Genomic DNA, 26,133 nt, shown 5'->3' on the forward strand with positions numbered 1-26,133 from the left:
ACAACTCGGCGTTTTCTCAGCATTGTATTCTCCGGTCTCAGGATCCAAAACCAACATACTCTCAGCTGCATAATACCTTCCAATCTTCCCGAACTCAGCAGTATCTTCCATTGAAGGAAGTACCCTTACAGCGTGCAAAGTCCATAATTTCAATGGGCACCTTCAAGAACTTGGGTTCCCTTCCCACAAGTCTAAACAGCGACTCCCCTTGTTCCAAGGGTGTCAACGCCTTTCCCGGTCCTCCGATAGGCAAAAGATAGGGTGGGGGCTGGGTGTTGCTCGGATGGGGTGGGGAAGAAGATAAACGGTAATCTTCTTTTGTTTTTATAAGTTTATAATTATATAGAAATAAAAAGTATTTTTTATTATTTAAATATTTTAAATTTATATAATAATATTTAATTAGACTTGTGGAACCTAATTACTTTACACATCAGCACTCAACATAATTTTTTACGGAATTGTGATAGAAGGATCACATTGATTTACAACATTCAATTTCAGAGACTACATTGATCGATTTTTAATTAAAGACCATCTTGATGAGTTAGGTCAATTTCAAAGATCATTTGTGATAAAAACCCGAATAATTATATTCCATATAACCATCTAATCTTCCAAAAATATATGAACAAAAAACTCATTCATCAGTTAAAAGTTAAAAGGATCTACAAAACAGAAACAGCAGTCTCAGTTTTCGCAAGTGTTACGTTTCTAAACTTGATACTGACATGTTGTCTAGTGGCTCCAAACTCCAACGGCTTTTTGGTCGTGGATCTATTTCCTAAACCTACAAGGACAATTGGAATTACTACCAGACATGGGTAATCAAATAAGGCTTCGCATCCCTTATTTCACCTGAATTTTTTTTTTTTTATTGCTAAAAATCTTCATCGTTTTTGAAGAAGCAGATGGTGGGTGTCACTGGAAGTAGTTTTCCAAAAACGTGTGGGAATTTTTTGTTGTCATACTGCATGTATGAGTGAATGTTTTGGAGTCAATTTAATTTTGTCTGACAATGCAATATTAATTACTAACTAAAGCAAAGAGAGAAGGCCAAAAAAGCAAGTAATTAACTTGACTGCCAAGTAATTAACTTGAACACAGATGTGAGAAACAACTTGAAGAACCCAGAAAAAGATTTACTAATTGTTCTACGCAATATTGAAAGAATCATAGCAAGCAATTACTCCAATTCGTCAAACAATTCTGACAAAGTGACAATCCCGATTATGCGCAAAATTTTGAGCCGATCTTACAGACTGTAGGAAGAGAAAGACATGATGTAGAAGGTGGAAAGCTTTCATTGAATAGATTGTTGAATTTACATTAAGCATAGTTAAGGAGACTCAACTAAAATTCTTACCACTGGTCCTTTTATTTCACACATACTACATTTAAATATAACTGTCACTTTGTCCGAGAGTAATAGACTAACAATACTGATGATGATGTGATCATGGGCATCCTGCATTTCTCCCAGGGCCACCATAGTAGAAGTGAGTGCCCCATTCATTGTTGTAGGAGCTCTTGATGTCGTAACACTTGGTGTATTCAGCCGAAGTTGACACATCCCCGACCGAGTTGAGGTTGTTTTCCGAGTCCACTATCTCAAGGTTTCTGAAATAGCTGGCCTTCCCAAACCCGTCTTCGGCAAAGTGACCCGAACCCATTTGAGTGGCCGTGTGCTCGCCGTTGGCCCTCGTGTTCACCAACTCTCCGCCCCATTCCACCATGGTTGCCTTGTCCGCCAAGTGTGTGAACAGCTCTGCTGGCCAGTACCCAACTAGGGTATTGTCTCCCAATCCCAACCACCAATTCTCTAGCTTTGGATCCTATAAATAAAATATATGCCTTTATTAACAAATATGTTCCTCCATCTTAATTAATTTGTATGTTAATATTGCATGATGTCGATTACCTTCCATAGGAGAATGGAGACGTCGTATTGGTTGCCGGCATAGGATGAGACTGGGGAAATGGAAGCTCCAATGGCTATCTTGCTGTTTGTTTGGATAAATCCAGAACACAGAAAATTGTAGCACCAAGTCGCATTATATAAATCAACCTGTACTTTAAAAATAGATAAAATACAAGATTAGACGATATTAATTCTTCAAAGTATATAAAGTGATTAAAAAAAGGAAAAATTAGGTTTCCATCCCTCTTTTTGCTACTCCATTGATTAAAACTTTATTCTTTTTCAATTTTTTATTAAGGTCCTTAGGTTTTAATAAACGCTATTAATTATTTCAATAATAAAATATTTTTTATTTCTAAATACATTCATTTAGTGTTAGAAACGTTACATTTAATATATTTATATTTATGGCTAAATTTTTTATCATATATTTTTATTTTTAGTTCGTACCCATTTTTAATTTGCAACCCTTTTTTTAATTTGTACCAATTTTATTTTCAGCTTTAATTTGTACCCATATATTAAATTCTTTTTTTTGCCCATATATTGTAAACTTTTATTTGTATTTGTACAAATATTTTTAAAATTTATTTGTACCCATTTTTAATTTTGCTAAATGTACCCATGCTAATTATATGTATTTATTTTATGTTTTAAAATATATCAGTAGTTTTTTTTTTAAATATGTTAATAATTATGTGGGTACATTAATTTTTTGCTATAATTTTGTGAAGAACAATATTATTCTATTATTGATTTTTAAGTATTTACTATATTTTAAAAATATTATTTGAATTTGGTTAAATTTCATAATTTGAGGGACATTAAATGCATAAATACATGAGTTTAATATTTTAAATGATGCTAAAGACCTCGATCAAAATATTTAAACAAACAAGATTTTAATCTAACAATTAGGTTAATAAGGGACCGAAACCAAAATGACCCTTTTTTAAATCATAGTTTTTGCCAGTGTTGCATGTGAATAACCCAAATGAGAAATCATATGCTGGCATTACTTAAATAAGTAAATTGTGATACATGGAGCCGTTGTGTTGAATTTTTATACTGTTGATTTTGTTCTCTTCTGTCACCACAGGAAATACATTGTGCGGTAGCAATGGTCTTTAGTTACCAATATATGTTACAATTGGGGGCAATGGCAACTAATAAAGGAGGCGAATCCGTAGCACAATTAAAAAAAAAACACAAGATTTGACACAAGTTTTAAACCACTAAATGAGTCTATTTTTAATAGTTGAGATGCAATCTATTTAGTCCAATTAATTTTCTTTATTCAAATAATTTTTATTGAAAATAAAATTCTAAAATCCTTTTAATTGAGATTTTCTACTCTCACCTATCTCATTAATTGTTTTTCATTAATTTGCTCACTTGTCCTTTGACTCTTTTTTTCTTCATTCATCCTCCCCTACTATCTTTTTACCAAGTTTTTCGTTTTTTTCTAATTTCTTCCCCATCTTGATCATGATGTTCATATCTTGCCGCACACCCCAAATAGATACCACTTATTGTTTTCAAATTAGGGTTTAGATTAGCACTCAATTTGGTGGGTTTAGAATAATATAGTCCTCATAACAATATGTGTCTGAAATAAATGCGTTTTCTAGCCCAGTAACATTTTGAAACACTAACTTGTTTATGCGTGTCTATCACATATGGATTTCATGGCTATTGGGAGGTGACAATCATAGTATTAGATCCAGATAGGTAATTCATATATTTTTGTAAGAAGCACATTTTGAAAGTTGAAAAATGCAATTGCTCGATTTTTAGATGACGGTTTGGTTTAACTGTGATTGTTTTCTGCTAATAGTAGATTACTTAGTTCCATACTCGATCTGTGGACCAAATTGTGAAAATATATAATGAAGAGTCCTTAGCTCATAATGTAAAAAAGTATATCTCCGATGCCTAACAAAGTAAAAAATGTGATGTCAATGATTTGTCCCCATATATATATATATATATATATATATATATATATATATATGTGTGTGTGTGTGTGTGTGTGTGTAATTGAGTGAGTAGTTTCTAGTTTTCTTTTCTTAAAATGAGCCTGCTTTTCATTACTAGTTTGGTTCGACGACATATATAGCATGGACAAATGCCATTTTATGAGCCTTGCTGCAATACTAATTTGCTTTTAGACGTTCTACATGTTTAATTATGCTGATTACCTTTATAACCTATATAACGGTCATGAAGTGCATTTCTAATCTTTTATTTCTATCATTTTGCAATGTATGTCGTCTCACTTGGCTTGAATCCCTTGTGACCGTCCATCACCAAACCCTAGCCTACAAGATGCTAGAACTAAATTATGTCTTCAAGCAAAATGTCACTTCGTACATGCCATTGGTTTAGAGAGCAAACATCATAATTCCAAGGTTTTATTCCCCTTTGACTCAACATTTTCTCACAGAATTTTCAGATTTTGCAATTTGTTTGTCATATCCTACAGCGGGACTACTTTTAGCGACAAATTAATAAATTCGAGGGAGGATATAATTAGACGGAGAGATCAACTGCGACTAAGTATAGTTCTCACCCTAAACTCCACCAAGGGGCCTATAGCGACGACATAGCGAGAAATAAAAGGTCGTACCCAGTGCACAAGGCTCCCGCTTTACGCAGGGTCTGGGAGAGGTGAATGTCGGCTAGCCTTACCCCCATTTATGGAGAGGCTGCTCCCAAGTCTCGAACCCGAGACCTACCGCTCATGAGCGAAGGCACTTGCCATCGCACCAAGTGCGACCTCTCCGATCAAGGGGAGAAAAAAGAATAAAACCATGCTCGCCAACATTTGCCATGGTCAATTGAGCGATTCCAGTGGCTGAAGTTGATGAGGTAATGAAAAACGAGTGGCATAAAATTTGTTGAGAGATCACGTATGAACTTACAAAATGTAGCTTACAAAATAAGGGCAAGCCGAAGCGCATCGCTCTCGTTGTATACAAGATCCTTGATTGTATCCAATTAACACTTACTTTGAACTTGAAACAACCCAGCAAACGAAAATTGGGTAAATTGGCCTCTATGGTTGTGATATCTCAGTACATCCGCGGTTCTGTGATCGAAAGGTGCCATGAAAACTTCTGCAGGCATCCCAAACATATGGATTTTCTATACCTCTCTACTCTTAGGAAAACAAAACATCGGCCTTGGAAAGAAACGATTTTTCAGCCACTTGCCGCGTCCTCACCATCTTCACTATCATCGCTGCAATTCCAAGACGTAACAAGCATTTCAAACCAGTGACCAAAACCAGAGCAGGGAAACGATCATGGTAAACTAACATGTCTTTTGTTATATATCAAGCACTGGTAAAATCCATCACCGTATATTATTTTCTTTTGTATCTATATATACCTATTTTCAGGAAGCTTCGACATTCTTCTGGCATCCAAGCCTGTGATGAATTTTTGTGCAGCTTGAATATTTTCAGGACCTGGAAAATGTGAAACCGAAACGCTCTTACAGCTGAAATCTTCTTGCAGAAACACTGTAACAATAGCAGTAAAACAGTGGAGAAGAAAAAAAGTACCCTTTGACAATTGGAAAGCATGCAGAGCACATCTTTCAGCTGCAAGTCTCACGGGAGTACTTCCATCTTTCAAGCATTCAGCAAGAGCCGGTCCAATAATATTGATATGAGCCAAAATAACTGAAGCATTTTCCTGTAATACAGATTGCCGTGCATAAAGTCCTTAATTATATGTACGGTTCCTTAATGCAATTCCAAAAGCACAAAGCACATACCTTGGAACCTCGTTTTATAGCAGATAATGCCTTTCTTCTAACTTCACTAGAATCATCGCGCAAAGCTGACACTAAGGACGATATTATTTCCAAATGGAGTGATTTATTAGAAGGATCACTTCGGAGCTTGTGAATCAGAAGTCTCCCAAATGCCTTGGTCGATGTTTCACGCAGGGGGAACTGTTTAGAAAAGAATGTCACCACTTTGCAAAGCATAAATTAATAATAAAAAATAAATAAATTAAAATGCAACTATGAGGATTAAATACCTTCTCATCAGTCAAGGCGTCTTTAAGCCGGCCCAAGATAGACGGAAACTCTGGAGACAAACAAATAGTGGAAGGGTTGTGCCTGAGCATGGATGATATTGTGAGTACGGAGCCATGCCTGGCAGACAAGCTAAGAGATGATGGCAAATCAGAGAGTTCCTGAAGCAGCTCCGTCAGTTGATCATCTTCTAGGTACTGAAAATTATTAGAGAATAGTTAGGTTAACAATAAAGAAAACCATTTAAAAAAAAGAGCAGATCCAGGATCTTGAACTTCATGATTAAGTGAAAAATACTTCTAGAATCCGTAATTGCTAATCCAGAATTATCCATGACATACCTGGGATGTGATGCCCAAAATGCTTGCAGCAGATATCCGAACCTGGTCATCATCATGATGAATCAAGTCCTTAAGGTGCGAGTAGAGACGAGTTCTAACAGCACTGCTCACACTTTTTCCAGCATGCTTTACGACACCTTCGAGAGCAGACAAACATGCCTCCCGAACCCCACTATCCGGAGCCTGACAGTGAAAAGAGAGATATGTTCAATCGAGTTTTGAAATTTAAGTGCATGAAAGATCCTAACTAACAATTAAATTTAAGTGCACGAAGAAGATCCTAACTTACAATTACCTGCAAACTGGAAAGGAGGTCTCCAACTAAAGGGTCAACCCGGGTACTGAGAGCACTAAGCTTTCCGAGTGCAAGGGCAGCACTTGAACGAACGATTCTGCACTTGAAAAGTATCTAATGAGCAGAATATATGGAGGAAACAAGCTGAACTACTAGTGCCCCAACTGTGGAATTATATGAAAATTTAAAACACAAGCGGTTGAATTGAAATCATTATGATTATAGCTATTTTCACACCAGGGACATTAGCTGAGATATCACTACTAATACAAGCACCATTGAAAGGACAAAATAACTACAAATCGAGGACCCGTGAACCAAAAAGCATACATGAGCAAAACATTACTAAAAGATTGTACTATAAACCAACCTTGTGCTATCCTGTAGACACTTTACAAATGTTGTTTGAAGCTGAGGAAGAAAAGGTTTCAATGCCATTCCACCCTTTCTTATCATGATTGTCAAGGTAGACAAAATCGCACTCTTCACCTGCCAAGGGAACCGATCACCTATTATCCGGATAAGAGGCCTGCAATTACAATCCAATAGTAGCCAGTCAGATTTTCGGAAAAACAGACATGAGGAACTGGGGTTTTATGTAAAGTTAGCATCCAGCATATATCAGGTTCAGTTACAGAACAATAGTGGACCGGGTCATGAAAACCAAACAATGTTTTACTTTAGTACATGCGATATGAATCTACACTAATATACACTAAGGGGAGGGGGATATGAAAGCCAATCAATGTTAATTGAACAGAACTGAATTCAATATACGAAGCTTGTAATACCATAAAGACTGAATATTTTCAAGAGTTCGCCTCACACAGACTATTTCCTCAGTATTCTTTCATACAAAGAAAAAGTACAATGAGTTTGATTGCTGAGGATCCCAATGATTAGATAAAGAAAAAAATAAACTATAAATATAAGCAGATGATTCATTACTACAGCCTCTACAAAACTTGAGTAATATGCAAACAAAATCATTACATTAATCAAGACGTCAATCCAATGACAAGTTTTAAAGTAAAAGGCAACATGACTTTCACAATGACATCAATGAGGTCAAAAATGAGACATCAAATTTAGGAAACAAAGTTCATCTACCATTCTTTAATGATACATACCCTGTAATTGGGATGACAAACTCTTTCAGTGCCTGTTCGCTAGTCACTTCGATAAGTTCACCGAGACCTAGAGCAGCTTGCTCTCTTAGTTCAGCAGATCCACTTGTCAAACCCTAAAGGCAGTACAGGTTATAGTTTAAAATCTAATGCCCAAAAAGCAATGAGAGCACGTATTGGACAACACACTAGCTATAATGACGTAAAAGCTTCTTTTTCTTTTGAGGTACAATAGAAACACAACTTTATTAGAACAAAAGAAGACAAAACAAGCAAAGCAGAAGAGAAGTTCTTAAAGCAACAGCCAAGGGACCAAAACCCATGAAGCAGTTTCTAAAAGGATTCTTTCTTTTTCTTATGAACGTAAACATAGGAATGAGTGCATTTCCAAACCACTACATGGTAGCTATAATGATGTACTATTGGTTGTTAACTAAAAGAATGAATGAACGTACAACAAGAGAGTAATTTTACTGCCTTTCATTTGAATTGAGCATCCAGGAAAAATAATAGCTAGCATACTTGGATAAATATTGGAAGCAAAGGTTGAAGTGCTTTTGGTAAACAAAACCCAGGAATGAGAATTGGTCCTCCCTGCAAGGTCACAAACATAACATGTTCCAGTTAATATGCCATTCACCGGAAGCATCTAGAATACACAATATACGGAAGTTATTTTGAACAAAAGCATCTGCAATACTTAACAATCTCAACTATTGCCCACCTTCTTCTTTCTACGCTCCTTATCCCGGGAAGTAGATACAGCATCTCGTACTAATTTAATATATGACGGAAGTACCTCCTTGGGAACTGAACTTACAACTCTTGACAAAGCTTCCCAAGAAGCCTGTTGAACAAAAGGTAACATACAATGTTATGTACTTGGAGCCAATACAATAACAGAACCTGAAAGACTTGTAGTACATACCGCCACAGTAGCTGAATCTGAATCACTGAGCAACACAATCAGGGTAGATATCACGTTTGGAGCTTCATCAACCAAATATAATTTACTGCTTTTGAAGAAATAGCCAATAAGATACGAAGAACTTCTTCTAATTGAAGCCTGAAACCATGAATACAATAGAGTGAGATGGGGATATAAAGTTATAAACAGGACCAAAGCATTCAATTACATTGTTAGTAAAACAACTTAATACCTGACTATCACTGACAGCTCGAACAAGCTCAGATAAAAGAGATTCAACACCTTCCTCATCTATGACTAAGACCACAGTCTCAGCAGCCTCCTTTGCCAACTTTTGAACTTCCTAGAATTTCAAAAAGAACAATATTTCAAATTCAACCTGATTGTTTAAACATCCAGACAGTGATTGCGAAAAAAAAAAAACAGAAAAGAAATATGTTCTTAAACAAGCCAGAAGATTGCAAATTGCAACAGCATACCTTCTCATCAGCACTCATTGCAGAAAGTAAAGCAGGAAGAACAGTACCAAGATGAGAGTTAAGACCAGGTCCAGCCACCTCAGCTACCGCTCCAAGAGCATGTGCATTAAACGCACTGGATATGTCAAAAATTTCAGTCAACAAGAAGCACCAACAAGGACATTATTATTTCAAAGATCAATGAAGAAATATACACAGCAATTTTGAGAAAAAAAAATACATACGTAAGTGGCAGGTGGACCAGCTTGGGTAAGATGTGGGGCAAAACAGCAGAAATCCTGACGCTAAAACAGAAATGCAGCAACTTAGCACAGGAAAAGTAGGAGTAAGAGAGGGCGAATGAGAGGCATAAAATGTAAGTGGGTATTTCACCTTAAGATTTGTTTGAGGCCATCAAGAGCAGTATCAGAAGTTTCATCATCCTCCAAAGCATGCAAAAGAGTGGGAACAATTTCATCGATTGCTTGCATTCCAGCACTCTACATTGTGACTCATATTATAACGTTTTACAAAGATGACCACCTTAAGATTAAATATATTAAAATAGACAACGAACCTTGTAGAGAGTGTTGAATGCTAACCCAGCAGCCTCACGAACCTCGGGCATGCTGTTAACAAATAAAATGTAAGGCCATATTTTGAAGGAAACAAAAAGAATTCAAGATAAAGGTTTGGAAATTCATAAATTTCATAAAAGAGAAAACAAAACCTATCCGAAAGAGCAGTTCGAATGGTCGGTATGAGTTCATCCATGAAACTCAACAACTGATTTTTGCCAGCACTTGCCATTACTTCACTCAGACCAATGCATACTCCCTGATATCACAAATGCATTAGAAATGTATTGGCATTGTAATCAGTGGTGCACTGGCTGAGCAATAACCCAAATGATGCTTTAGTATTTATGTGCTTTTTTTTTTTTTTGAGAAGAAACAATTTTATTAAAGAATAGTGAAAAACACAGAAGTGGATAAGAAGTCCACCAACAAATTAGAAAGGAAAATCCCAATAGGATTTGGCTACAGTAGCCAATTCTAGACCTAGCTCACTTAACTGCTGCTAACAAATCCCACAGTATTTGAGATAGAGAGCAATTATTAAACTCTTTAGTAACCGAAGCCCAAAAAGATGCCCAATATTTTACTCTCCCCCAAAGTACTTCTGCCCCCACTCCAGTATAGTCTTCAAAAATCCTTTTGTTGCGTTCCAGCCATATATTCCAAAAAATTGCCGATACCAGGCAACCCCCACATATATTTATGTGCTTAGACAACCACAAAAAGACAACCATGTTCAATTCCAAAACAAACCACTTTTTAGCGATGAGACCAAACGATAATATGAGAGTGCTAAGGAAATAACATGCAGTGTCATAACAAGCAAAATAAATAGAACTCTCACTTGTCTTCTGCCAACGTCAGAATCCTTTAACCCTTGGGATAAAATTGGGATGATCCATGGAAGTACTCTTTCACCAAGTTTCCTGACAAGCTCACCCAGTGATCGCCCAGCAACCTGCCGCCTTTCAGAGGACGATGAAGCAAGAGAGGCAATTAGAGTATTCATTAAAACTGGCATTATTTCCTTTAGAGTCTTCGGAGTATTTGCCACAATAGTTTTCCACACATGCAGCGCAGCCTGAAATAAGTTAAATTTTGACTTAGAAATTAAGTATGCTCTGAAAATAAAACAAAAGATTGAACTCGTGCCAAATAAATACTCTCCCTACCTGACGAACTGATAAGCTGACATCTGTTCGAACCATATATAATGCAGCAAGAACTTCATCCCGCTTTTCCCTTCCCAGAACCTCAATGATAGCCCGACCCTGTGCTTCAGTGCTAGCACCTTCATCATCACTGCCACCCTCAAGTAAAGCTTTCCCAGAAGTTCCAGCAACCTGTATTTGCAGAGATTATCTCAGCAACCCAAGACTTAGAAACTCCCAACAACAAAAAAAAAAACAAAACAGGAAACAGGGTGAAGAGTTAATTACCTTAAATAAGAGATCACCCAATAATTCCACAGAGCTTTGCCGAATCCGCCAACTATCATTAAAGATACCATCTTCAACAACCGGAAGGAGCAAAGGTAAAGACCTGGAAGTAAAAGGAAAACAGCAAAAACAAAATGAAAACCCATCAGATGGAAACCATTATGAAAACATCATATATGTTTGGTTAGCATCCCATAATATGAAACATCCCACTCAAGCATGAGTAGCCCAGCCCAGAATGCAATATGAACGACCACTTATAATCCAATTATTCCCAAAATGGTAAAGATATTCAAAGCTGCACAACATTCCACCTGGAAACATAGATAATTAATTGAGCACAAATTGGTATTTCGGAAAGAGCAAAGTAGCCTTAAGTGGTAAAACCCATGGCACTGTCCAAGAACCACAAGATTGAACCCCACCTTCACCAGGATTAGGGGTTCACTGGACTAGATAGAGCTACCTCCCGTCCTGTAGCATATAGGTCCAATGGACCACGTTTACCTTGTTATTCAATAAATTTTCTACACTTGAACAAATATCCAAGACACTCCAACAAACAATTCATTCGAGAGACATCACAATGATCAACCAAGGCAGTGCTTACGTTGTTGCATAATGCTCAACCAGAATATGCCCTGCACCTAGAGCTGCCTCACGTACAGACTCATTTTCATCAGCAAGACCTGTAAGAGTATAAGCTCCCATTAAGTTTAAATAGTGCACCAAAGTCCTATAGTGGTACATGATATCATATTTTACAGACTACCATCCACAAACTGTACTTACCATCTAAAATAGCAGGCAGCACCTGCTGTAAATAGTTCTGGAATTGAACGCCCAATGACCTTGGTAAATACTACAACCAATTTCCAAACAAAAGCGACCATTAAACAGAGCAGGTAAAACAAATACTTGCAGTAGTGGTTCAAATGTTTAAACATACTGTCTTCACCTTAAATAATGTTAAATATCCATCACGGACAGATGCTTTTTGATGAGAACAGTTTCGGATAATATCAGGAAGTGCAAGCTCAAAGTACTCAGTTCCAAGTGCAGCTAATACCTGGATTGGATCAACTGTCTCTTAGCAAAGCAAGGAAATAATTATAGCAGGTATATAGGGAAAGAATAAATACATGCCTGCATAAAGAAGCATCATTGTCAAATGCCCATCATATTGACACTATGGATTACATGTTTTCCATCTTACACAAGTATATATATACTCTTTTCCCGACCTATTTTTTTTATTTCAGATTCAATAAGGATATTTCACTAAATACCTTGAAAGTAAAATGGGTCGAGAATCATTTAATTAACCAATAAAAAAAAGCATACGATGGATGAAATAAATGGCCTAAAAAGTTATGACATTATAATTCACAGCATAAATAATTGGCTTGTAATTATTAACATTATCAATGAAAGCTAATCTAAACTTAGTGGGAATTGAGTGAAAGGAAATCAATGTATATTTAAGTTACCAAGTAATGGAAAAGAAAACTCCTACTTTCAATATACAAAAAGATACATTTAAGTTACCAGATATGCATATGACCATGTTCCCAGCTTTTCAAGCATGCAATTCAATTTCCATTACAAATTAACAATTAATATGAGGTGCAATAGAAGTTTAAAAGTGCTCAGGCAAATAAATAAATAAATAGTTTCTTATTTTAAAGAGTAAAACTGACCTCGCTCAACCCTTGAGCTGCTCCAGAGCGCTCAACATTACTATTATCTGATTTAAGTGTATCAAACAACCATGGAACGAGATCTGGGAAATGATCTTCGCCCATTCCCCTTATAAGGGATCCAAGGGCCCTTGCTGCAACTGACCGAACTTCTGGAATTGGATCCACAAGGACCTAGTTTTGGGGCATACAAGTACTTAGAAAACAGTTATATAGAAGAGTCAAACATACCACTCTTAAATGGTACCTTTTTCACTTCAGGAAGAAGTAAGTCAATATATGGAATCATATCCTTAGGTTCTGTAACTAATGAACACATATTGCCAACTATTTGTGCTGCTTTCTTTTTAGTTTCAGCACTCCTTTCCCGTAGCCCTCTATGTACTATTGGCACCAACAGTGCCAGTGAGGGAGCATCAATTGTATTAATAAAAGTGGTCTGCAAAAAATCCAAAACATTCAAATAAATAAATGAAGGAAACAAACTTATAATAAAATAACTGAGTCCACCATTCAAATCCTTACCTGTAAGAGAACATCAAGAGAGTACTTTGTATGGTCATTTGGATCTGAAAGACCCAGTAGAAGAGTAGGAACAAGGGAAGCTATTTCAGGATTCTTTATTACACTCCCAACCTAAGAATAGAACAAAAACAAAAAAACATTAACAATGATTATAAGATATAAATAGGTAACTCATTGCAATGTTTAAAAACCTGTTGAAGTGCCGTTTGTCCAGCTGACTGGACTTTAGGATGTGTATCTGTTAAAACCTGCAAGTGCAATAAAAAGGTGAAGAATAAAGCATAAGACAACAACATGCATATTTTAAAAGTGCTACATAAACTCGTGTCCATATAAAGACAAACCTCAGTCAATTTTGGAACAATCTTAGGGAGACACTGAGACAGCTGTTGAGGAGCACAATAGGCCATAGCCCCAAGCAGTTGGACACTACTTTGCTTTGTTCGCCAAGCTTTATCTTCAAGACCCTATCAAAATAATGGATTCATACATCAATGTCAGAGACTAAAATGCAAACTTGATGATTAAGGAACTTCCAAACAAGTTTATAAATAAATGGGTAAGGTATAAGTTAATTACCTTCAAAAGAGATGGAAGAACCAGTTTAACTCCTTGAGCACTAAGTTGAGACATCATTGCACGAGCTGCACACTCGGCACCTTCACGAACTGCAACAACTTGATCAGAGAATGAAACCAACAGTAGGGGCAACATTTTAATTACATACCTGCATCAAAAAGATGATAGGAGGACAGTTAGAGTGAGAGTTCAGGTGAATATTAAGTCCATATAGAGAACTTCTTTGTACATAACCCATCACTTACGGCTCAAATAGTCTTCCGAGTGATTCACAGAGACACTCAAATCCGAGTAAAGCTCCTTCACGACATTTTGCTGAATTCCTGTAATGGAAAGGAAATACAAAAATGAACAGCTGCATCCCCAAAAAGGAATAAAATAGCAACAATAAAATGGATAAGAAACAGAAGCGTAGAGTGATCAAGCGATCTTGCAACAATAAATGACTCGCGTCGCAAGACCCTTCTATTCTAGAAGTTGCAACATAAGATTCATAAGATTCATAACCAATGAGAAGAGGAAAGAAAACTCCACAACCTCAGAATCAACAATTATTTGTCCCCACAGAATATACTAGCTTAAGAGTAGGGCAACAACACGCTGATCAATCATTCAATGACTAATCAGTCCTGACCTGTATTTTCTGGAATTCTTGTGTTTAGAAACATCACTATATAAATCTCACAAAATATAATTGCCTACAACATATACAGAAATTCCGGTCAAATTCTTAAACCAGGGTTAGAAATCCAACCTATCTACAAGTCCTTCTTGTAGTCGAGCTACAATCCCATATTTCTTCAAGCAAGAAATACCGAATCCCTTGACCACTCCAGCAAGCCCGAAAGCAGCTCCACGGCGTTCCCCATATTTGTCACTCTTCATCAGTTTATCCAAAAGCCTCGAGACAAGAGCTGGTCCATCATCCTTGTACAGAGAAAAGAATAGGATTAGCTTTCCTCTTAATGTCAATATTGTATCTATCAACATAAACAATGTCATAAGACAATTTCTTGATGGGAAAAAAACAAAACTTGATCAAAGAGGAAAATTATTGTAGCTACACTTGAGACGTGTGACATGTCATACTTGCTTTGATTGCATTAGTGGAGACAAGCATGCAGATACAGCCCGTTGAACAGCTTCTGATGGAGTGTTTAGCACATCCAACAACTTCTCGACAACAACATGAACTTTTGGATCATCCTGTTCCAGAGTACAGACAAACACTAAACTGTGAATTTCGGAAAGCTATTGCTATCTCACTAAAGAAAAAGGAAGGGAGGAGATGAAATTTAAAAAGCAAACAGTAATAACAGCACCTTTGCCAAATGTTTTGCCAAAGCTCCAGTGAAAATAACAACCCCCTCACGTACCAAATCATATTTCTCTTCATCTGATGCCTAAAGTAAAATTATTATGTCAGATAAATTATGAGGTTCATGCGGTAGCTTGGCATGGAAACAACAGTTCCAGCCGTTTAACACAAAAACAGACATGACCTGAATTAAAAGCTCCAATAATTTTCCAACCATCACTAGTTAGGAAGGGAGAAAAACCTTTTTGTTCAAGTAGTTCTCAAAGATGGGAAATAGCAAGGAAACATTATCCCTGCCATGCTTATCAATAATCATAATACCAGCATTGATCATTCTTCCCCTAACATCAGTATTAGGATCAGCCTGCATGTTGAGAAACAATGACAAAGTGGTTAAAGTCAACGCTTCTCCTTTCTGACAAGGACTATACAAAATCTCCTTCCAATTGAAGGCACACTTCATGCTTTCGAAACAAAGGGGATGTAAATCTTACCAGTGCTCTTGAAATAAGAAATGTCATAACAACAGGAAGGTCTTTTGTTCTGAGTACATCAGCAGAAGAATGTAATGCCAAGGCTACACCTTGTCGACCCAGCCAACCAGCATCAACATTCTCCTCGGTCAAACCAGCATCACGGATATACAGAGAAAATAAAGTAGAAAGAGACTCCTGCATAACAGTAATTATTGTAACATTACTACTTGTGAGACGGGTATAACAAGGTCAATGCAGGTTTGATAGTTAAAGTCAGACAAACCTGTATAGAATCGGGACATTCATCCAAAGCAGCAGCTAATGCCTCCGCAGCAGCAAAACGGACATTATAATTGATATGCGAAAGTGCTTTGAAAAGGCCTGAATAGTCTGTCCCAAAGTCATGCCCATACCGATCCCATAAATCCTCTGCTGCTTCTGCAACGGACTGAAACAAAAGCATAAAGAAAACACATGAGACTAGAAACATATTTGCATGGCAATAGAATATAATACATTAGCGACAGACAAAAGTTTATAACTGTAAACTAAGTCTAAAATACAGATAAATCTCCATCTTAAACTTCAAGATGGGACCCTTATCCATTAGTCAAAGTATACACACTACACTTCAGAAAATAATTGGTACACCAAACCTTTTCTGGGTCATGTAAGGCAACCCAAATGCCTGTAGCGACTTCAACGTTCTGAGGAAGAGACCGACTGGCAACAGCAGGAATACATTTGACAGCACTAAGGCAGGCCATTCTAACATGAACATCTTTTGCATAAACACCATACAGAGCCTGAAGAGATGCATGATTAAGGATGAGTATCATCAACGCACAAAAAAGAAAAAAATTAAAAAATAGAAATAACATACTGCTGCCACTTCATCTGGTTGCAGGCCCAAACACAACTCATTCAACGCAGGTCCAACAGAGGCTTGATAAGCTGGAACAACACCAAGTACATGATAAAGAACCTGCAAAAAGAAGAAGTCAGTTAGAGAAAAACAACAAATAAGGATACTATGGAAATATTGGACAAGGAGAATTTGTGCCGAAGGAGAATCCAGTAACTGAAATCATTCGAAGCCTTGGAAGAGGTAACAGGGGGTCCATGTGCAGATACAGAATCTGAAGAACATCATTGTGAAGTCCTGTCTTCTTAGAGCATAACAGAATTCGCTCCATTATCTGACAACATAAACATCAAAAGGGATTAGCCAGAGAGAAGCACAGCACAGTTGAATCAGTAAATTAGGAAAGCAGGAAAACTTACAGGGAACACAAAGGTAAAAGAATCTACAGGAAGAGGTCCCGTTTTGCAAGATACAGAAAGGCCATTAATTATTCGCTCAAATAGACTCAAAGATGGTCTTTCATTGGCTTCCCCTTCACCAACCGATGGAATCATATCCAATACAAGACGAACTTCTTCAGTCACAACTAAGCGCAAAGCTGTAGCAATGTCAAGGGCCCAATTACAAAGAGGTGGAGCAGTGCATCTAGAGAGTTTCACCACAGTTTCATATGCCACGTCACTGACTATCGGTGACCTTAGCAATGGATCAACATAGTTAACCTGATATTAGATAAAAGGTCAAAAACCTATTAACACACTATATTACACACAAATTTTGGTCTGAAATATGTTGACAAAGTTCATAACAAATGGCAAACGAAATAAAGGATATAGACAATAGAATAAGAGACGGAGGCAGAAATAAATCATCAAATTGCTGATTTTATAAAATGTTTCCTTTTGACAATATTAAGGAAGGCCAAAGATCATACACCACTGAGATGGAGGCAAATCAGCAAGCCCAATTATATTCTTTAAAAAAATATAACAAAAGGACTTTTTCCCTATGACTAACTATAACTCAAATACATGAGTTGTATATAACTTCTTCCATTCATTATGACATACAGAAACTATACATAATACAAGTAGTAACATTGACAGCAAACTTGCTTTTGAGTGTGACTGAAAAATAAATCACAGCAACCGAGTGACTAGTGATACAAATTTAAGCAAGTTTAGGAACATTTAACAGTATACAGTGTCTAAATCTCATTCGTGAAAAAATATGATCAAAAGTTTTTGTTTGTGAATTAAAAGATTTGAAAATAGCAAACAACAACAAAGCCTTTACTACTAAGAAACTAACAAAGATTTAAAATACTCTGGCTCTTAGAAGCATACCAGGGAAGGAAGTTGACTGTGTGCGAAAATAGGATTAGCAATTGCCATTTCCCCAAGAGCTGTAAGTATGGAAGACAAATTTTTCTGTATTTCTCGGACCTTCTCGCGTATGGATGCCTCCTCCCTAAGTTGCACCTCACGTGCTTCCTCCTTTGCAGTCTTTCCCTTATCTGGCAAATCAAAATATTGTAACGCTACTGAATAAATAAATAAAGTAAAAACAGAAAATTTTCAGTGAAAAAACAGATGCAACAATAATTCACCAGGTTTCTTTGCAGACTTCCCAGTTTCCCTTCTACCCACAGAACTATTGGTTTGCTCAACTTTCGCAGAATGATTAGAACCACCTTGATCCTGTCATTAAATACAAATGCGACACCATAAGAATTCAGAATTACTTTCAAAAAAAAAGTAAACCTAAATGAATAAATAAAAGAAACTCTTTGGTACCGTGTCATCTAGGTCCTCATACATCCGAAAACGGCCCTTTGCTTGTTTCATGTTCTTAGCAGCAACAGACTCTGCAATGTAGACACCTTGCTCACTGGAAAGCAAGCCTTCAGGGGTATGAAAAATCTGAAACATTACAAGTGGAAACAAATTTGAAATAAACCACAAAACAAAGTAAATTGACATAGTTTTAATAAATTACAAAGCGTAACACAGTAAATGTGTACAAAAATTGGTGAAAGTACTAACTTAAAAGACGATGGAGAATAAGAAACCAAAAAAAAACTCTTAACAAACAGACCATAAAATGGAGCACAGTTATCAGGCAAGGTCAATAACTAAGTTACTGACATTTTACTAAAACCCAATATCTGCATAATTGCCCACCATATTATGCAAAACAAAACCTAATAGTAAATACAAATAGTACAACCCTATCTTTGCAGACATCTTCAACAGAAAGATATCTAGAACAGATGAGAACATGAAGGCTCCAAAAAAATAAAGGTTCCAGTAGTTGTTTAATTCATTTTCACTAGTCTGGTTAGTTTTAGCTTCAATGATCACGACATAATACTAGGAAGGGAATAGAGGAGTGGTTTTGTGGCTTAAAAGTTAACACTTGGAGAATCCCATTGGTAAGTTAAAACAATATCTGAGTTTACGTATCTGACCCAAGACAAATCAAAGGATGAAATTCAGTACCGGTGAATTGATGCAAGTCATACAATAACTAAAGTGGAACTTTTATATTTTCAACATGCACACTCACGTGTGGATGGACAGAGCCCAACTCATGAGAAGATCTCTCCTAGTCGTAAAAAGAAGAAAAACCTGTATAATTTACTCATTGAGCATTGAAATTGAATAAACAAGAATTACAATACAAAACACATGAAACCATCTAAATTTTCAAAATGGATTATGTTTCTTATTAAATAAATAAACAACTTACTGAACCCAATGCATGACAAGAATTATATAACTGCTGGAATATCAAGATAAATGCCTGAAGAACTTACCCGAATATCATTTTCTGAAAGTGTGTCATGTGAAAAACGATATGGAAGATTTTTCAGGTGCTGCCAAAGAGAATGAGTTCAAGTAAGCATTCATTAACATGATCTTGGTGACTAAACACATAAACATCCATCAAAGCGGAGACATATATTAGCAATTGACCTTTTCAAACTCCGCATAGGTTTCTCCAGGTGCAATGGACATCAAACTGGATAACGAGGAAACTGCTGCTTGCTGCTCAAATGGATTAGTGCTGGACAACAACATCGGCACCAGTAGGCCCTGCAGATGATAGCCACTAAGGGTTTAGTCACAAGCTTCAGTGCAAAAATACAACCTCAAGATGTTGTGAATCAATAAAACATCTATCCATACTTAGCCAACGACCTAAACAAGACTAAGGATACTTCAGAAAAATCTAACACAACATTTTACAAAACAGACTTCTACAAGTTCTTGGATGACGGTCCTATTTAGGCTAAACACACCCTCAACCAGCCTATTGGTTTGCTCGGCGTAGTGTGTCGCAGTTTTAGGGATATGTAGTTTAGTCTGAAAAGAAGAAACCAACTTTTGGGAGTACAGGAAGGCAGACAATGGACTGTGTACAGGACAACACACAGGTTGCCTCGAGACCATATCAAAATCCCAAACCATTTCGATTAACAGACAATTGTAAATTTAAAAGCATGTTTTATGTATATACATATATATGGTTCTAAGACTTATAATGGTTGGCAACCTCGCATCCATCCAATGAAAGGTAAAAGTACTCTAGCAGTCTACTGACCTCTCTACGCTTTAAACAGAAGGTATTACGGTATTACCACGTATAAACAAATAATATTACATAGCAAATAGTTTAAGTTCATGCGTCTTTGGAACACATTCTACTTGACTGCAGTTTGTACGGAGTTTTAAACTTTTTATCAGACAGTTCGACTCATAGATCAACATTCAACAATACAGGATGTATTTAAGCAAAATATAAATTATCCATCTCATGATTCCTAATGAATGAAGATTAAATACATCAATTAAAATAGACAAAAAAATAAAATAAAAAACTCCAAAAGAACTAGTTGGTTTACCTTGAACAAATTCTCCACATCGGCCAAAATGTTGCTAATGATGTCAAAACCACATGCATGCATACATTTTTGTAGCCTCTGAAGACAGAAATAGAACCAAACCAATCAGCTCAAAAATGCTATTCTAATTTCACCATGCCACAATGGATGAAAATTAGCATAGGAAGGCACGCAACTCTATGAAGTATGAACAGATATCTTTTACCAGTAAAAGGGGGAAAGGAAACCTAACTGTCAAAGAGGGAAAGGAAACCAAACTCTTAACTGTCATGACTTATTGTCAATAGGCAAAAACTTAATAAAAGCAGTTCCCAAATGAGTTTCAAGAATTTTCTGAGCCTTGCATGGAATGGAAGAGAAGTAATCTTCAAGTACTTGGTTTTCTTAATGGTCATGTTTTCAGCAGGAATGCTGGTTGACATGTACCTCACCATCCAAGACCTACTTCCTTCTTAAATTTGTTACTGTCTTTTTATTTTAAGGTTTTTTATTTTTGAAAAAAAAAAAGAAGAAACAATTGTCTAATTATTGGGTCAAGAATATATTATACGAGATAGCCCCGCATTCAGATTAGAAACGAGAAACAGAAAAATCTGCGAAACCAAGCAACATAATGAAAAACATTTTTTTTTCTTCAAAATAACAAAAGATCAACAGAAAGATTTACCTTCCAAACTGCATCTCTCTTTGCAGTTCCGACCAAGTATGGATGATGAGCGCAGAACAAAACTCGCGTAGCTGCACTTGGAGCTGCAGGGAGAGCTACTGATGATATGACAATTAAAGCCTTTACTGAAACCTCAACTGACGGAAGGAATGGCACTTGAGTGTCCAACGAATTATCTGTTTCACTATAATACATTGAAAATTGGACCATAATATGAGAAACTATATTCAGAGATGGGTACTTAAATGTACAAGCCAATACCCTCAAAGCACAAACACTTGAATTGTTCTTATTAGTATATTTAAATACGATTGAAAGGAAGAACTAACAACACCAACTAAAGCTACAGAACCATAAGAAGAACACATTGAACCTAACAATGATGGTTAAGGTTCAAGAAGCTTATTCTGCCTGCACGGGCACCAATGGGAAGAATTAAAAGGGAAAAGTGGTGTATATAAAAAAAGAGCTGTACCTTGACTTTGAAATATGAAGTTTCTCTGCAACTACAGACATGAAATTCGTGAATTCAACTAAAAGAGGTTCAGTCAATTGCGGAGCAGCAGAAACTATCCTTCTGGTTGCATCATAAGTCATCCTTCGAACTTCCCAGCATGGGTGGCATATGAAAAAGATTATTAACTGCAACATACCGATAATTACTCAATAACAAAAAAGAAAATTATTTCCAGAGAAACCAAAGTAGGGTTGCTCTTGATTATTTACCTGTGAAAGTAATCTGACTGAAAAGCAGTCTTTTACCCTGAAAGTTGAAGGAAAAATAAGTGCCAAATAAAGATCATAACAAATTTTCAACATAGGAAACTAATGAGAGTCGTATATTGGAATGTGAATTAATAATAACCTCCGCAGATGTTCCACCAGCATAATTTCAAGAAGATCAACACATGCCATGCAATCCTCAGTCGACAATTTTGAAGCCTGTGGCGCAAAACATACCCTATATCAGGAAATGAAAATATAAAAAATAGTTTCTAAAAACCAATGAGCCTTTGAATAACTACCATGGATACTGGTACAAGTGAAGGCTCATTTTGAGATATTAAATACCAGATCTTGTCCTTCACAACAATCTCCTCTGAGGTTAAACAGAGAAAAGTAAGGGAAAAGGGATGGAACGGGCATTGTGTTGGAATGTATAAAAGATAAATTTAATATATTGGTTAAAAAACACTCAGAAAAATAACAAAATAAAAACCATACCTGCTTTGATGTCAACAGCAGCAATCTTCCCAACTAATAGTAAGGCATATATACCATCCAAACGCTGAGCTACTTTGGTAAAACCAGTTTTGACAAGTTGGATGAGAGGTTCCAGTAATGATGATATCTAGAGTAAGAAAATTAAAATGTCAGCAAAGGATGAACAAATAGCTTGGTCAAGATCAAGTGAACCAAAGCACAGACAAAAACAACTTAATCAACTAGCTAACCCGGAAAACAGCATCTGTATTTTTGCATATGGCTCGTAGACAACGAAGATGCCCTCTTCTTAGAGCTTCTTTCTCCTTAATACCAGAAGAGAAAAACGAGACTAAATTTGATTGAACAGCATCTGCAGATCTTGCTGCCCATGAACCCAGAGCTGACAAAATTGCAAGTTTCACCTCCTCATTTCCTGGAAATAAGAACATTGGTCAGAAATAAACACCCAAAGCTTTGGCCACAAAGATTAAACATAAACAAAAATGAACAGGATACTCAATTCAAAAGCTAAGTGAAGATCTAAATCCAAAAAGGATAAAATAAACAAATTTTAATACTAAGAAAAAAAAAAAGTAGGAGAAAATAGTTTTAAAGACAAAATAATATAAGACCACAAGTTCACTTCTCACCATCATCCTTATAACAAGATAGAAGGAAACTGCATAATGTTTGTGACAGGCTGTTAAGGTGTTTCCCATCTGGAGCATTACACAGTTCTTGCAGTGCGTTAATCATGCCAATTCTCTGATATGGAAGCGTAAGTCTTCCATCTGAGCCTGTTTAAATGGAAATGTGAATTAAAGATAACACAAGTAGACTTTAAAAACCAACTTAACCATAATGAAGAATATTTGAAGTCACTTAACAGTGTGCTCTAATGAGGAAATGTAAAGGAAATATAGTGGGGACTTGGCTTTTCCCCAATTAGAATATTAATCTGACTGATTGTAGGCAGATACGGAATTACCTCAAAACCCCACTCTTTGTCCTAATTAGTGAGAGAGAAAAGAGAGAAGTGAAAGAAACTTCCACCAAATTAAAAATAAATAAATAAAAATTAAAAAATAATAATCCTTCCTTACCCATACACCTACAGAAGAAAAAGAAGAAGCTAAAATGATACAATGATAAATTCATTAACAACGAGATGGTGTTCCCTTCAGTTAATAATTTCTTTCTCAATCCATCCCCTCTTTATTACTACTTTCTTTCGGTTCCATTCATTTCAAAAACTTCCAAAGTAATAAAATAATCAGGAACCAACCTCCAATTACAGATTTGACAGCATTGAACATTGCTTCTAAAGTATCTGGATTACTTGACTTTTGGCTCAAACATCGTATAACTGCCAGTGCCACAACCCTTCTGCCTTCATCCGCAAGCCGAGCCTGCGGCAATATCACTAAAAGAATTTCGACAGCATACTTGCTTAAATCAAGGTTGACTGATTTCAACAGAATCCCAACCGACTCCAATACAATCTCAGGGTTGCGTTTCAGCATTTTAACAGCAGATGGAAGCACGATATTTTGAAAATCTTCGTGCGACATATGTTTAAAAAGTGGATGAAAAGCTTCACTAAGGCCCTTTGCTGGCTTTTCTCTTGCATTTAATATTGCCTTGAGATATATATCCAAAAACGTTGGCTGTAAAAAGCAAAGGATGAGTTAAAATCTTTGGCACATAAAGCCACATAATATGAACTTAAAGATAAATACAAATGGGGTTAGCCCCTCCAGTACATGATCATGAAATAACAAATCTCTCACCTTGCATTGTTCAAACAAAGATGAGTTGCTTGAGGTACTTGAGTACTCTAACAACAACCAAATCAATTCAGAACCATCTTTGTATGGGATACGGGCATCCTTGAGTTCCTCTATATACATTTTGTAGACGTCCGGTGACTGAACAGGAAACCAAAAAAAAATTCAGCAAATAATAATGTAAATTTATGGAAAGGACACTTATTCTTAAAGAGAAGGTTCAACTGGCTAAACCTGAGAAAATAAACGACAAAATGTCTTCTTGCAAGCCCTTCGCTCACGGAAAGATCTTTGCATGACAAGATTGAGTAACAATGCCTGCACTGTGGCAACTCTACACAATGCATTCTTTGAGACTGTGGCAAACTTACTCTTACTCAATAGAAGGCATGACCACTGGAGAAGTCGATCACAGCCAACATGTGATTGCAGCTTCGCTTGTTTTTCCATGACCTGAACAAGGGCTGCCGCAAAACTTTTCATAAAGGAAACCTCTTGTAAACCTTTTGTAATGATGTCATCAACAGCATTCCTTGACCCACGATCATCGTAAATGTACAATGTTTGAAAGATTATATCTATCAGCGGCAGTACAGACTCAGTACCAATTTCTGCAGAATTTCAAACGGCAAGTAACTTTAGAAATAGAATGTGCTTGGATGATCAGCTCATAGCAAAACCCCAAAGGATTATGCATTAAACTCAGAAAGCCCACTCTAATCGCAGTACCATATTATCTAGGTGCGCACCACCCAGTATTGTTAAACATTATGTGCATAACTGGTCACACAAGAGATCAGTAAAAGAAAGAGATGGGAGGAAAAGCAAATAAAAGTTTAATTTTTCAAAACCACAATTGACAAAAAGAATAAAACTTTAGTTCCATTTAGCATTTCTGTAAAGTAAACTAATGTTAATATCTTCTTCCGCTTCGTTATTCAAAATGCAATGACCACCTAATACATTATAACGTCCTCATTTTTCTAAGAAATTCAACAGCTTTGCTAGTTTTCCGCATCTGTTTCTTAGCTAACTCTGTAAAACAAAGACACAATCACCGAAAAACACGTAAATTTCATCAAGAAACAAATTTAACAACACCAAAAGGTGCAACCAAAGCCATTGCCGAACAAATGTACTCTTTATACCGATAATTAACAACATTACATTAGCTTCAACAGTTCATCAAAATCGAATTTACTACAAATTTCTACATACTAAATTCAATACGTAATATGTTAGACTTTATTGTTTTAATGTTCTATTTTCCTTCAATATATCCACACATTATATATATATATATATATATATATATATATATCATGAATTTAACGTATCCATGCTGGGACGTTGGCGCTGAGTTAAAAAATTTCAGAAATGCAACTGGAGTTGCAGTGAAATCGCAATCGGGGACCAAACTTATCACTAACCGGAGTTGATGAGGACGGCGGGAATTTCATCACGGAAGATCCGAACCCGTTTCTTGGTGGAGTTGGTGGAGACCGACCCGGCGATGGAGAGGAGAGACTCAGTGGGAGTCGCCATCGGAAAGCGGGCGGGTAAATCGGAATGGAGGATCCGGTGGCGAATGCGGGTTCAGCTGTTTTGTTGCCACAGTTGGCGTTAGGGTTTTAGAGGTGTGTGATGAGAGAGTGCAACAGGGGATAACAGCAGCCCATGGGATACTTATAATTTCGCTACTGTGTGCCTGCTATCGTCGTCACAGTCGGAGGGAGTGCGAGAGGTTAATGGGCTTTTGGAGGTTTGGGCTTTGGAGGGAATGGGGCTCTTGGGCTCAGCCAAGCCCGATAGAGAAACACTTGTACGTTTGTCAGATTCAAGTTTTTGGTGCTAGAAACTTGGATTGGTAGAGTAATCCTGGTGGACCCAGGAGGGTCCTCTTCAGATCCTTTTTGTGAGAATTTTAAAGATTCTTAAATCGTATCCGTTTATCATATATCATGCG

The 26,133-nt window shown here is 36.6% G+C and overlaps 1 protein-coding gene and 1 non-coding gene across 2 annotated transcripts; both read right to left on the reverse strand.

Annotated features, from left to right (window-relative positions):
* Positions 1 to 1,281: 1,281 nt before the first annotated feature.
* LOC103414163 (uncharacterized) lies at positions 1,282 to 2,043 on the reverse strand. The gene is made up of 2 exons (XR_011574187.1): positions 1,922 to 2,043; positions 1,282 to 1,835 (listed from the first exon to the last, which is right to left on the reverse strand). It is a non-coding gene; the product is annotated as an uncharacterized protein (transcript).
* Positions 2,044 to 4,793: 2,750 nt separating this feature from the next.
* On the reverse strand, positions 4,794 to 25,851 carry LOC103451101 (protein ILITYHIA). Its single transcript, XM_008390534.4, has 59 exons — positions 25,598 to 25,851; positions 24,402 to 24,778; positions 24,171 to 24,308; positions 23,666 to 24,047; positions 23,031 to 23,177; positions 22,629 to 22,813; positions 22,399 to 22,525; positions 22,200 to 22,273; positions 22,040 to 22,116; positions 21,901 to 21,937; positions 21,650 to 21,816; positions 21,175 to 21,358; positions 20,508 to 20,585; positions 19,579 to 19,698; positions 19,419 to 19,478; positions 18,397 to 18,522; positions 18,210 to 18,300; positions 17,947 to 18,116; positions 17,020 to 17,322; positions 16,818 to 16,934; positions 16,619 to 16,720; positions 16,392 to 16,541; positions 16,019 to 16,183; positions 15,754 to 15,930; positions 15,501 to 15,623; positions 15,264 to 15,344; positions 15,031 to 15,147; positions 14,696 to 14,868; positions 14,187 to 14,264; positions 13,942 to 14,089; positions 13,707 to 13,829; positions 13,554 to 13,610; positions 13,363 to 13,473; positions 13,085 to 13,276; positions 12,838 to 13,011; positions 12,096 to 12,206; positions 11,930 to 11,999; positions 11,748 to 11,826; positions 11,138 to 11,240; positions 10,871 to 11,041; positions 10,543 to 10,779; positions 9,851 to 9,957; positions 9,698 to 9,749; positions 9,514 to 9,620; positions 9,366 to 9,425; positions 9,142 to 9,256; positions 8,895 to 9,005; positions 8,663 to 8,800; positions 8,459 to 8,581; positions 8,257 to 8,328; positions 7,738 to 7,850; positions 6,978 to 7,136; positions 6,608 to 6,704; positions 6,313 to 6,495; positions 5,974 to 6,168; positions 5,705 to 5,884; positions 5,490 to 5,622; positions 5,315 to 5,393; positions 4,794 to 5,164 (listed from the first exon to the last, which is right to left on the reverse strand). The coding sequence occupies exons 1-59, from the start codon at positions 25,710 to 25,712 to the stop codon at positions 5,125 to 5,127; spliced, it is 7,881 nt and encodes a 2,626-aa protein (XP_008388756.2). The 5' UTR covers positions 25,713 to 25,851; the 3' UTR covers positions 4,794 to 5,124.
* Positions 25,852 to 26,133: the final 282 nt, after the last annotated feature.

Source organism: Malus domestica, chromosome 12 (assembly GCF_042453785.1).
Source record: "Malus domestica chromosome 12, GDT2T_hap1".
NCBI lineage: Eukaryota > Viridiplantae > Streptophyta > Magnoliopsida > Rosales > Rosaceae > Malus > Malus domestica.

What these genes read in the sequence shown, in the direction of transcription:
- LOC103451101 (XM_008390534.4), bottom strand. Translation starts at nt 25,712, where the DNA reads ATGGCGACTCCCACTGAGTCTCTCCTCTCCATCGCCGGGTCGGTCTCC. An exon ending in CACTAATGCAATCAAAGCAA is followed by an intron (nt 14,869 to 15,030) that starts GTATGACATGTC and finishes TCTCTGTACAAG; the next exon opens with GATGATGGACCAGCTCTTGT. An exon ending in TCGAAGCTTCCTGAAAATAG is followed by an intron (nt 5,165 to 5,314) that starts GTATATATAGAT and finishes TTGGAATTGCAG; the next exon opens with CGATGATAGTGAAGATGGTG.